Below are 13,841 nucleotides of genomic sequence, written 5' to 3'. Positions count from 1 at the left end.
GAAGAGACTTCTTTATAAAACATTAAAAATCTTACTGTTCAAAAACTGTTGACTGGTAGGTTATATAGATTACAGAAATGTTATATTGTAATGTTATACATACATATATATATATATATATATATAATTATTATTTTTTATTTTTTTATTTTTATATATATATATATATTTCTGTCCCCCTCACTTCTCAAATGATGGCTACGCCCCTGATGTAGGGGCTTGGCCAGCTGTGCAAATCTGGGAACAAACCGGCGATAGTAACTCATCCCAACAGCTGTCTAACCTCCCTCACATTCGACGGTGATGGCCATGCATTCAAGCACTGAACCTTGTCCACCTGAACTCCCTTAGAAGAAATTATGTGTCCCAAGAACCGGACCTCTGGCCTCAGAAGGAAACATTTACTCTGCTTCAACTTCAGTCTGTGCTGACGCAACCTGGAGAAAACAAGCTCCAGCTTCTCACAATGACTCTTGAAATCCACCGAGAACACAATAATATCGTCAAGATAGATCAACAGAATGTCAAAGGCCAGATCACCTAATGCTGCACCCATCAATCGCTGAAAGGTGGCAAATTATGTGTCCCAAGAACCGGACCTCTGGCCTCAGGAGGAAACATTTACTCGGTTTCAACTTCAGTCCGTGCTGACGCAACCTAGAGAAAACAAGCTCCAACTTCTCACAATGACTCTTGAAATCCACCGAGAACACAATAATATCGTCGAGATAGATCAACAGAATGTCAAAGGCCAGATCACCTAATGCTGCACCCATCAATCGTTGAAAGGTGGCCGGAGCGTTGCATAAACCAAACGGCATCCGTGTCCACTCATACAACCTGAATGGTGTTGTGACCGCGGTCTTCTCCCGATCTGATTCATTTACCGCCACTTGGAAGTAACCTGCTGTGAGATCCAGAATGGAAAACAACTGTGCATTACCCAAAGCATCCAAAGATTCCTCCACACGGGGAAGGGGGTAGGCATCCTTAAATGTGACTTGATTGAGTCTCCTGTAGTCACAGCAGAAACGAACACCTCCGTCTTTTTTTATCACAATGACTGCAGGTGAAGGCCCATGGATTGCGACTCTCCTTCAGTATACCTTGACTGACAAGATCCTGCACATGTCTCTTAAACTCTTGGAAAACGTGAGGTGGGACTCGTCTGTGGCGTTGCTTTATGGGCTGTGCATCTCCTGTAGGAATGCTATGCGTCACTGTCGTCGTATATCCAAAATCTGTGTCGCTCTTGGAAAAAACATCACTGTAACACGCCAACAGTGCATTTAACTCCTCACGTTGTACCTCAGACAGTCCATCCTGATTAAATTGCACTGGAATTGACAGTTGCTTGGGCTGATTCTCCATCTTAACACTGCACTGCATATGTCACTTAACGCGTAACTCGCCCTCATCCTCTTCAAATTCCACCATTTGCTTTGGGACTACTTTTTGAGGCTTGGACACAACTGCAATCCTGGATCTCGGCATCAACCTGATAGTCTCCTGACAGAGATTTAACACTTGCACTGGGACTCTTCCTTTTTCTGGGCTCGCAAGCACATTGTGTACCTTATTTCTTAAATGGTACACATGCCAAGTAGGCAATCGCTGGCACACATACAGTGTTCAAAAATGACAAATAGGTCACCTAGTTCTCATACTGATTAGGGTAAGAGTCAATGGTAATGAATGACCATGGAGATGGGGGTTAGAATTGTGTTAGAAGGTAAGCTGGGACTGAATCCTGTGTTCTAACAATACTTTCTGCTATAAACCGACCAGACAGACCACAGATGAGATGATGCCGATAAATTATATATTTCAATAGCTCCATCTTTTCTATCTTACAGCTGTCAAAACAATATGGGTCGGTTTTCACGGTGCACTTTGGCCCCAAAAAAGTGGTGATATTGTCAGGATACAAGGCTGTCAAACAGGCACTAGTGAACCTGTCAGAGGAGTTTGGAGACAGAGATATTACACCCATAATTCATGATTTCAACCAGGGATTTGGTACGAATTAATTGTATATGTATTATCATGGTAAATCTCCATGGTATTATGATCTGATACAATACCATCACAGTACTGTTGTCAAATGAGAAAGAAAGATTAGGCATGTGATACAATAATCACAAAGAAATCACAACCATTTAAATTCTGCTTGATAACATTAATGGATAAATGATTCCTTTGCAGGGATCTCGTTTTCCAATGGTGAAAACTGGAGGGAAATGAGACGCTTTGCTCTCGCAAACCTGCGAGACTTTGGAATGGGCAAGAAAAGAAGTGAACAGATTATCACTGAAGAAACGCAATATTTAAAAGAGGAATTTGAGGAGTTTGAAGGTAAGACTGTAAAACCACAAGGACAATATAGTAATGTGGTTGACTAAATAAGGCACTTGGTTTTAAAGTCCATACTGTAAGCAGAATTACTTATAATGAAATAAAATTGCTTTTTGCAGGAAAACCATTTGATACAGCTCAGCCTGTAAACCTTGCAGTTTCAAACATCATCTCTACAATTGTCTATGGCAGCAGATTTGAGTACAACAACACTGAGTTACATCACATGGTCAGACGAGCTTACACGACCATGGAGATGATTGGATCAGCATCAGTTCAGGTAGGCTACCCAGACATTTCTGTATGCAGTCCTCAATTAATTCCTAAATTGAGCAAATGTGTAAAGTAATAAAGTATTCAAAATGTATTATAAAAATGTTTATTATTGCATTAGTTGCCTAGTAATGTATTAAGGAGAATTTTCTAGTAGATTTTGTTCAATTGATGTGTTTCGCAGGAACTCATCTTGCTCGTGTTTTGAGTCATTTTAATCATTCACTCATTCAGGAACAAAACGAAAATCGGCCGTTTGTCTGTACACTATCTGCGCGTTCACTTGGGTTTCTATTTGGCGTGCTCTTTATATGCAGAAATGGACTTTGGAATTTTGGAAAAATTGAAATCGCATCATATGACCCTTTTAATTTCTACTTATACATTTTCAACATTTTGTAGTTGAAGCCAATGCAAGTTTATTTAAATAGCACATTTCATACACAATGATAATTCAGAGTGCTTTATATAAAAAAAAGATTTTAAAATAATCAAAATAGATGCATAAAAAGAAAATCAACAATAAAAAAAAACATATTAAAATGTATTTTAAAACTAATAAGAATTCCGTAAATACACAGCGAAACAGATGAGTTTTTAGTCTGGAACAAATATGTTGAATGAACATGATTCAGCAATTAACTATTGAAGGCCTATATATGTTAAAATGAGCCTAAAATAATACATTCTGTAAAAATATTGTCGTTATTGTTAGTTTATGTCATGATTTCTAATGCATTAACTAATGCTGACAAATTGAAAATCATGCAGGTGAAGGTTCAGGAAAGTGATTGGGTGCCTTTTAATGTTGGTATCACAAGGTGCCATTCACTCACCAACAAGCTTCTTGGAGGGAATGTAAAATTTCTTAGAGGGAATGAAGAATGTTTATAGTTTTAGAGTTTGTAATCACAACATAATCAATGTATTTTCACAATCTAATTTTTAATGTTTTGACATCACACTTTATTTTCCTTGGATGTCACCATGATAATGTGTGCAGAGATCAAGTGAATCAGCGACTCTGTTCCATTCGGTGAATCTTCATTGTACAATTAATAACCTGTTTGCTGCTGGTACCGACACTATGACTACAACACTGTGCTGGGGTCTTCTGCTCATGGCCAAATACCCTGAAATACAAGGTACAACCGCAAATGGCATTTTGTTCATAAAGTTCTTATTCATCAGTCCATATTAAAAAGTCAATTGTTTATATAGCCAAGTCAAACTTTATTGTTTTATTAATAAATTGTCAGGAACTTTTTGAATAATGCTGTGATGCTGTGTTCTTGCCAATGTTGATCTGACTTGACAAAAGTCGAGGTTCAAGATGAGATTGTGTGATCGAGTAATCGGTAGACGTCAGCCAGTGGTGGAAAACAGGAAGAACTTACCATATACAGACGCTGTGATCCATGAAACCCAGAGATTTGCAAACATAGTTTGTGTTGTTTTGTGCAGGGTACCAGTGTGTGGGCGCTACTGGCATCTGTTCCCTCATCTTTATTCACTCTTGCTATCACTCTCCTTACATTAGCATTTGTGCCTCGGCTGACTTTACGTTCCTCACTGAACTCCTTTCCAGACAGTACAAGGGTCTTCAATTCACTAAGGACATTCATTCCCATGATTCCATCCAATCCTTTCATCTCCTGCGCATCGGGGTTGGACTCTGTGAGCACAAAAACGCATTTTCCTGGAAGCAGACTTTCCATGCACTCTATATCTGCCTGTAGACATCCAAGAACAGGAATGTCTATTCCATTTGCAGCAGTGAGGCGCACACAGTCTCTTTCAGGCCGCAGGGTTTGTCCTGGAGAGAGTTTGGCCAGGATGGAGCTCTTTCTGTTCTTCACCTCCCTCCTTCAGCATTTCCGCTTCACTCCTCCTCCAGGAGTGTCTGGAGATGAGCTGGATCGCATAAACATAAACGCCTTCAGTCTGTTTAATCTTCAGTCACATTTTGTTGAAAGGTTTGCATGCGTTTTCAAAAAAACTAAGTTAACAGATAAATTAACAAACAAACATCAATTACACGACACAGAGAAAAACCAACCCGATCTCATGAAAGTGCGTATAAATACTACGCCAAATAAAAATTTAAACTCGTGGACTTTGCGCAAAAATGGACTTTGGCGTGTATATGCTACGCGATGGGTAGGTTTAGGGTTGTGGGGTAGATGCATATCATATGTACGCGAAAACTGCGTATCGTATGCAAGCCAACAAATTTTGTATCATATGCACGCGAAAACTGCGTATTATATGCACGCCAAACACATGCGTATCATATGCACGCCAAAGTCAATTTTTGCATATCAATACCACGAGTTTTCGTTTTTATTTGGCGTACTATTTATACGTATTTTCATGAGACCGGGCTCAGAAAAACATACAATAGGTCTACATCTTGCAATTGCCCCTGAATTGATGAAATCGATGCAATATTTTACAGGCCCCTTATATTAAATTTTTATCCTGTTAAGCATCCTGTACAGTTTGTTGCCATATTTACTTGGAAAAACACACATAAACTGCTATATTCATGTGCAGCAGGTTTGTGGCAGTCCACTTTTCAGTCTATTCAACAATGCTATTGGTTGCTGAGCATGTTCCCTTGAATTCCCATTGGTGAATTAATAGTTTTCAGTCTTGTGAATTGCTCGAAGACCTGGAGGGCAAAACATCCACAGAACGGCAGCACAAGCCTGTCAATTTTTCATCTGTTTCCAAGCCACAAATATTTAGATCACCTCTCAAAAAAAAAAAAAAAAAGGAAGCAAAATTCAAGTTTTAGCCATTTGCAATCAATAAAAAGCCCCCGCCGCAATATTTCAATCACTAAAAATAGCGGGACATTCTAAAACATTTAATGTGAAAAATGTGTTTAATGTGGCTTAATGTATTAAAACAGTGATATAAAAAGATCAAATTCAGTATATACACATTATTGATGATGCATACTTTATATAGGCAAGCAGATGAGCCCAGAATATGAATGCAGACTAGTGCAATAAATGGTTGTGTTTTCTTTCTTTATAATGGTTTTCTATGGTCGGCCCCTTGGAGTTGTCAGTCCTTCCTCCTCCGTGGTTCCTCCCTCCGTCGGCTCCACCGTTGGTTGCCATTATGGCTGTGGCCTGGGTCCCACCTGGCACCGCATGCTCCAAGTCCTTCCTGTTTCCTCCTTGGCTCATCCCTCCGTCGTCACCTCCCTGGACTCTGTCTGCCACCCCCTCCCAGGTGTCCGTCCTCCTCCTGAGCCTCCTCCCAAGTTCCCAACTGTCCCTCCTTCTGTTGTTTCTTTGGTACGAGGACATGCCTTCAGGGAGGGGGGCGATATGTCAGAAATATGGACTGTCTGTGTTGTGTTTTTCTCCCCATGTGCCTTCCATGACCTAGTTTTCCCTCGTGTGTGACATGCCCATATTTGGTTTCCTTCCTGTTCCTATTGTGTTTCATTGAGTCCAGGTGTGTCTCGTCATCCCCTCGTTTAGTCGTGTACTTAAGCCCAGTGTTTCCTGTGTCTAGCGTGCCGTGTTAAACGTCTTATCCTGATGCTACGTGTGTGTGTCCCCTGACTACCCTGTGTTTTCCCCCAGTTTGGACTATTAAAGATTGTTATCCTTCAACTCCTTTGTCTCCGCGCTCCTTCGTTCCTCCACAGTAGCAGTTGTGACAAGTGTAGCCTAGTCTAATTAAAATAAAATGTATTTGAATCCAAATTAATTTAGTTTACATTTGTTAAACTTTTGCTTGCAATTAATGCAATAAATGCGTGTTTAAGCGACTTAGAACAACATAATAACATTGAAAGTATTCTGTACACAGTCAAGTCACCTTTATTTGTATAGCGCTTTATACAATACTGGTTGTGTCAAAGCAGCGAACCAGATGTAAATTACAGTATATTACTATTACATACTGTACAAATACAGTACTCTCGTAAATGACACTTTATGTCAAATATTATGTAGAAAATTAAACTTCATAGAGTTCATAGAGCAGAAGCTGGTGATGAAAATTTCAACAATACATTTTATTGGAGTATACTGTATAAGAAAGGGTATCGAAGTTTAGAAATGCACACAGTATATATTATAGACTTTTGGCAGTCGTGGGGCGGGACTTACTGTTTTAATTGTAATCTCGAATGCCATTGGATACTTCCCCTTTTCCGGAAGTCAGCTGTGATTGGACGCCTCTGAAAAGGCGATCCATAAGTCACACGTGACCTGAGACATGGCTTTATCAATGGACCAGATGCATGGGAGTTGTCTTTTTTTTATTTTTATATATATAAATATATATGAAAATGAATTGCATGCTTTGTCAATAGAATAGATCTTAAGCAGAATGTTTATTAACATAAATTCTTCCATTTACTAGTAATTGCAATCTTGTGATGTTAAGAAGATAAAACACCACATAAACCCTTTTTTATAGATTGTAATGACACGTTTCCACTGTTATTAGCATGGTAAATCTACCAAAATTGTTATATTTTAATTTTTTATACAACACAATGCTTTATTAACTTCGCAAAATACAAATAAAATAAAATAAAACTAATAGTCAACTTGTTGCTACAACTCAAACTGTGACTGTATTTCACCACTATATTACCACCATATGCTTGTCCATTAAATAATTGTAAGAGTACATAATTGTAAATCCCAAATTGGTTTGTATTTTCTTTGTATTTTCAGGATATGTACTTGAATGCAGCAAATAAAATAACACTCAAAGGTGGGTAGAACAATCTAAAAATCTGTACTGATGTAAAAGGACAAATACTTAAAGAAGAACAGAAGTAAAAGTAATGATCTTCATATAATTACTTGAATAAGAGTAAAAAGTAGGAGGAAAAGACTAATCAAGCAGCAGCTATTCCCAACTGATTCAGAACAAGCAAGATGATGGTGAATGAAGCATGTTTCAAAATAGGGATGTTTTCTCTCATAATAGAAGAAAACATTCTTACTGTAATACATGCTCCATTTCTCCTCATTAGTCAAGTTAAGTCAAGTCACCTTTATTTGTTTAGCGCTTTATACAATACAGATTGTGTCAGAGCAGCTTTACAGTGTCAAACAGGAAAATAGTTAGTCAATAATGCAAGAAGACAATAACAAAGAGTAATTTTTCCAGCTAAAGTCAGTTCATTGATGATTCAGTGATCATCCAGTTCAGCTCTCGTCCAATAGTGCTGTGCAATCAGTCAAGCGTCCCCAACTAAGCAAGCCAAAGGCGACAATGGCAAGGAACCAAAACTCCATCGGGGACAGAAAGACTTTATTCAGAAGTAACAGAGACGTGACAAAAGTTGGCGGTCTCTCAGGTATCTCCATAGCTGCGAGCTCACGCTCTGCTTATACCTGCACGCCTACATGACTCAAGAAAATATTTACATATATTTAAATAATGACAATCAACAGTCACTATTATACTTGAGTGTCACACCCAAATGCATAGATTTGCGTTCACAATGCCTGGGAAAGTGAAATGCTCCATGGACTTTTTACACAATAGTTTTTAAGTACAATTTTGACTGTTTTTGCTCTATTTTGCCAGCGAGAATCGTTCCAAACAAGGCAGAACACTTACCTCTCCCAGCACAGTGTGGTGTTTTATTCTAGAATAATTTGGTGTTTTAAGGAATTGGGTCAATCAAGTCAATGATTCAATAACCCACTTTTTGATAATACTTATTTCATTTGATTGGTTACGCCCCTATAGTGCATAGTGTAAATTAATGTAAGTATTAAAAAAAAAATTCTACAGTATGCAACATTATTATTATTTTCAGAAAAAAATATGAGAGGGATCTTTTTTCCACTTGTGAATCACGTTTGTCTCGAAAAAGGTACATGGACAAGAATTTATAATGCCAATGTGTAAACTCTTACAAAGCAAAAACAAACATTGATGTGTCCCTGCAGGTAAAAGACTAACAGGAACTTTAAACACAAATCAGAAACAGTGCTAGATTAAGTTAATATTAACCTATTTAAACAAAACCTGCATTCTGTCTGTCTGCCGGCTGTCAGCCAAGAAGGTCATTATGTTCGGGTCAAAACCTCACGTGCTTGTGAACGACGCTGCAGGTAAAAAGATGTCTAATCGAAACATGAATAGTACACACAAGGTTAGACTTATGGGGCCCTCGTTCTATGTGAAATAATGATAAATACCAGTTTACACTGTTTGATTATGCCTCTAAGCTCGCAGTCAGAGGTTATTAGCCCTCGATCGCACTGACCCGACAGTGGAAATGCAGCTAATAATTTCTGACTGGCATATAACTGAACCAATCAAACAAATCTAAACAGGTAAAGGCAGGGCCCCCTACTGGTCGGGGCCTATGCTGCAGCCCAGTCAAGCCCAATGGACGTCCGGCCATGAGTACACAAAACGACTTAAAGTACCATGGTATTACCATGTTTTTGACATGCATAATATCATTGTATTGCATTACACCAGAAGAAATCGTATCGTTTCTAAGAAGCAGTTATGTTAATATACAGTTCCACGTGTGGGATCATTGTTTCTATGCTCTTGGGAGTACGGAGTACATATGGGATTTTAGAATGCACAGTGATAGATTCAAATGTGCTTTCATGCTTTGGCTGGCACTGACATGCTCAGCGCTTGTCATATTTTCACAACTATGCAGTGTTTTCAACCACATGTTTATTTTAGGTTTCAGACATTTAAATACACATAAGTATTAGCAAAACAATACATTTAGTTTGTAAAATACACACTGATGTCTATAGAAGCAGCAACAATCCATTCAATTATAATTTGACAACGTGTTGGCCTAACTCATTGTGTAGTTAGACCAAAGACTACGGTTAGACGCATTCATGACTTATTCACCTAACTAACAGTCAATATTTCTTTTACAGTGTAGTGTAGCCTAGTCTAATTAAAATAAAATGTATTTGAATCCAAATTAATTTAGTTTACATTTGTTAAACTTTTGCTTGCAATTAATGCAATAAATGCGTGTTTAAGCGACTTAGAACAACATAATAACATTGAAAGTATTCTGTACACAGTCAAGTCACCTTTATTTGTATAGCGCTTTATACAATACTGGTTGTGTCAAAGCAGCGAACCAGATGTAAATTACAGTATATTACTATTACATACTGTACAAATACAGTACTCTCGTAAATGACACTTTATGTCAAATATTATGTAGAAAATTAAACTTCATAGAGTTCATAGAGCAGAAGCTGGTGATGAAAATTTCAACAATACATTTTATTGGAGTATACTGTATAAGAAAGGGTATCGAAGTTTAGAAATGCACACAGTATATATTATAGACTTTTGGCAGTCGTGGGGCGGGACTTACTGTTTTAATTGTAATCTCGAATGCCATTGGATACTTCCCCTTTTCCGGAAATCAGCTGTGATTGGACGCCTCTGAAAAGGCGATCCATAAGTCACACGTGACCTGAGACATGGCTTTATCAATGGACCAGATGCATGGGAGTTGTCTTTTTTTTATTTTTATATATATAAATATATATGAAAATGAATTGAATGCCATTGGATACTTCCCCTTTTCCGGAAATCAGCTGTGATTGGACGCCTCTGAAAAGGCGATCCATAAGTCACACGTGACCTGAGACATGGCTTTATCAATGGACCAGATGCATGGGAGTTGTCTTTTTTTTATTTTTATATATATAAATATATATGAAAATGAATTGAATGCCATTGGATACTTCCCCTTTTCCGGAAGTCAGCTGTGATTGGACGCCTCTGAAAAGGCGATCCATAAGTCACACGTGACCTGAGACATGGCTTTATCAATGGACCAGATGCATGTGAGTTGTCTTTTTTTAAATTTTTATATATATAAATATATATGAAAATGAATTGCATGCTTTGTCAATAGAATAGATCTTAAGCAGAATGTTTATTAACATAAATTCTTCCATTTACTAGTAATTGCAATCTTGTGATGTTAAGAAGATAAAACACCACATAAACCCTTTTTTATAGATTGTAATGACACGTTTCCACTGTTATTAGCATGGTAAATCTACCAAAATTGTTATATTTTAATTTTTTATACAACACAATGCTTTATTAACTTCGCAAAATACAAATAAAATAAAATAAAACTAATAGTCAACTTGTTGCTACAACTCAAACTGTGACTGTATTTCACCACTATATTACCACCATATGCTTGTCCATTAAATAATTGTAAGAGTACATAATTGTAAATCCCAAATTGGTTTGTATTTTCTTTGTATTTTCAGGATATGTACTTGAATGCAGCAAATAAAATAACACTCAAAGGTGGGTAGAACAATCTAAAAATCTGTACTGATGTAAAAGGACAAATACTTAAAGAAGAACAGAAGTAAAAGTAATGATCTTCATATAATTACTTGAATAAGAGTAAAAAGTAGGAGGAAAAGACTAATCAAGCAGCAGCTATTCCCAACTGATTCAGAACAAGCAAGATGATGGTGAATGAAGCATGTTTCAAAATAGGGATGTTTTCTCTCATAATAGAAGAAAACATTCTTACTGTAATACATGCTCCATTTCTCCTCATTAGTCAAGTTAAGTCAAGTCACCTTTATTTGTTTAGCGCTTTATACAATACAGATTGTGTCAGAGCAGCTTTACAGTGTCAAACAGGAAAATAGTTAGTCAATAATGCAAGAAGACAATAACAAAGAGTAATTTTTCCAGCTAAAGTCAGTTCATTGATGATTCAGTGATCATCCAGTTCAGCTCTCGTCCAATAGTGCTGTGCAATCAGTCAAGCGTCCCCAACTAAGCAAGCCAAAGGCGACAATGGCAAGGAACCAAAACTCCATCGGGGACAGAAAGACTTTATTCAGAAGTAACAGAGACGTGACAAAAGTTGGCGGTCTCTCAGGTATCTCCATAGCTGCGAGCTCACGCTCTGCTTATACCTGCACGCCTACATGACTCAAGAAAATATTTACATATATTTAAATAATGACAATCAACAGTCACTATTATACTTGAGTGTCACACCCAAATGCATAGATTTGCGTTCACAATGCCTGGGAAAGTGAAATGCTCCATGGACTTTTTACACAATAGTTTTTAAGTACAATTTTGACTGTTTTTGCTCTATTTTGCCAGCGAGAATCGTTCCAAACAAGGCAGAACACTTACCTCTCCCAGCACAGTGTGGTGTTTTATTCTAGAATAATTTGGCGTTTTAAGGAATTGGGTCAATCAAGTCAATGATTCAATAACCCACTTTTTGATAATACTTATTTCATTTGATTGGTTACGCCCCTATAGTGCATAGTGTAAATTAATGTAAGTATTAAAAAAAAAATTCTACAGTATGCAACATTATTATTATTTTCAGAAAAAAATATGAGAGGGATCTTTTTTCCACTTGTGAATCACGTTTGTCTCGAAAAAGGTACATGGACAAGAATTTATAATGCCAATGTGTAAACTCTTACAAAGCAAAAACAAACATTGATGTGTCCCTGCAGGTAAAAGACTAACAGGAACTTTAAACACAAATCAGAAACAGTGCTAGATTAAGTTAATATTAACCTATTTAAACAAAACCTGCATTCTGTCTGTCTGCCGGCTGTCAGCCAAGAAGGTCATTATGTTCGGGTCAAAACCTCACGTGCTTGTGAACGACGCTGCAGGTAAAAAGATGTCTAATCGAAACATGAATAGTACACACAAGGTTAGACTTATGGGGCCCTCGTTCTATGTGAAATAATGATAAATACCAGTTTACACTGTTTGATTATGCCTCTAAGCTCGCAGTCAGAGGTTATTAGCCCTCGATCGCACTGACCCGACAGTGGAAATGCAGCTAATAATTTCTGACTGGCATATAACTGAACCAATCAAACAAATCTAAACAGGTAAAGGCAGGGCCCCCTACTGGTCGGGGCCTATGCTGCAGCCCAGTCAAGCCCAATGGACGTCCGGCCATGAGTACACAAAACGACTTAAAGTACCATGGTATTACCATGTTTTTGACATGCATAATATCATTGTATTGCATTACACCAGAAGAAATCGTATCGTTTCTAAGAAGCAGTTATGTTAATATACAGTTCCACGTGTGGGATCATTGTTTCTATGCTCTTGGGAGTACGGAGTACATATGGGATTTTAGAATGCACAGTGATAGATTCAAATGTGCTTTCATGCTTTGGCTGGCACTGACATGCTCAGCGCTTGTCATATTTTCACAACTATGCAGTGTTTTCAACCACATGTTTATTTTAGGTTTCAGACATTTAAATACACATAAGTATTAGCAAAACAATACATTTAGTTTGTAAAATACACACTGATGTCTATAGAAGCAGCAACAATCCATTCAATTATAATTTGACAACGTGTTTTATTCATACTGGATACACATTGTGTGTAAATAACTATAAAGTTCACTCTATTCTTCTCCCAGTTCACCGGCCACTTACTTTCATCTATATCGGGAGAAATGGATGAATTTACGTGTTGTAAATCCAAGAGATATGAGTCTCTGAATTATGGCACATAGAACATGCCGGTGCCCATCACACCGCCACAAATATCATTTTTATGTTGTCATTTGCTTCAACAGCAAAATAACAATTCCATTATTTCATTCAAATGGCTTTCTGAAAAAGGGAAAAAGCAGCTGCATTAGAAACACCCTGGCAACAGACTTTACTATTTATTATAATTATTTATTATTTTGTATTTTAATACTTGTGTAATATATAGAGTATGTTTTACATGACATATTTAAAAATGCAAGTATAAAAAGCTATTATGGAAATGTATCATATAGTCTAAAAAAGGCACAGAAAAACTGCATATGTTCAGCAAGTTGTGTTTGAAAGCAAAGGTCGCTAAACGTATAAATTCAATTCAATTCAATTCAAGTTTATTTGTATAGCGCTTTTCACGATACAAATCGTTGCAAAGCAACTTTATAGCAAATTAAGTTTCTACAATATTTAGTGGTAGCTTATCAGTGGTGACTGTCAGTTAATGTACATATGGCAGAAATGTACGGAAAAATCAATTAAAGACGTAATCAAACAGACGATGAACACTATTAACAGCAATTATTATATGATGCAATCAAACTTATAGCAAAATGTGGTAGTTCTGTATGTTGTTTCAGGGTTGGCAACCTTTGAGGACCTCTGAGGGGGTGGCATCATCTC

General features: G+C 37.3%; 1 protein-coding gene across 1 annotated transcript in view; it reads left to right on the top strand.

Moving 5' to 3' along the window:
• The window catches only part of LOC107718612 (cytochrome P450 2K1-like), a 34,997-nt gene that overhangs the window by 12,024 nt on the left and 9,132 nt on the right, over positions 1–13,841 (top strand). The window contains exons 2-8 of the mRNA XM_016525780.1: positions 1,857–2,019; positions 2,206–2,355; positions 2,475–2,635; positions 3,632–3,781; positions 3,962–4,086; positions 4,169–4,305; positions 4,403–4,604. Coding sequence (XP_016381266.1) covers positions 1,857–2,019; positions 2,206–2,355; positions 2,475–2,635; positions 3,632–3,781; positions 3,962–4,086; positions 4,169–4,305; positions 4,403–4,604 — 1,088 coding nt within the window. The remainder of the gene's footprint in view (positions 1–1,856; positions 2,020–2,205; positions 2,356–2,474; positions 2,636–3,631; positions 3,782–3,961; positions 4,087–4,168; positions 4,306–4,402; positions 4,605–13,841) is intronic.

The sequence above is a fragment of the Sinocyclocheilus rhinocerous genome, unplaced genomic scaffold (genome assembly GCF_001515625.1).
Source record: "Sinocyclocheilus rhinocerous isolate Xijiao unplaced genomic scaffold, SAMN03320098_v1.1 scaffold182, whole genome shotgun sequence".
Taxonomy (NCBI): domain Eukaryota; kingdom Metazoa; phylum Chordata; class Actinopteri; order Cypriniformes; family Cyprinidae; genus Sinocyclocheilus; species Sinocyclocheilus rhinocerous.
Note: the sequence above shows the minus strand (reverse complement) of the source record. Positions and strands in the feature narration are given on the sequence as shown.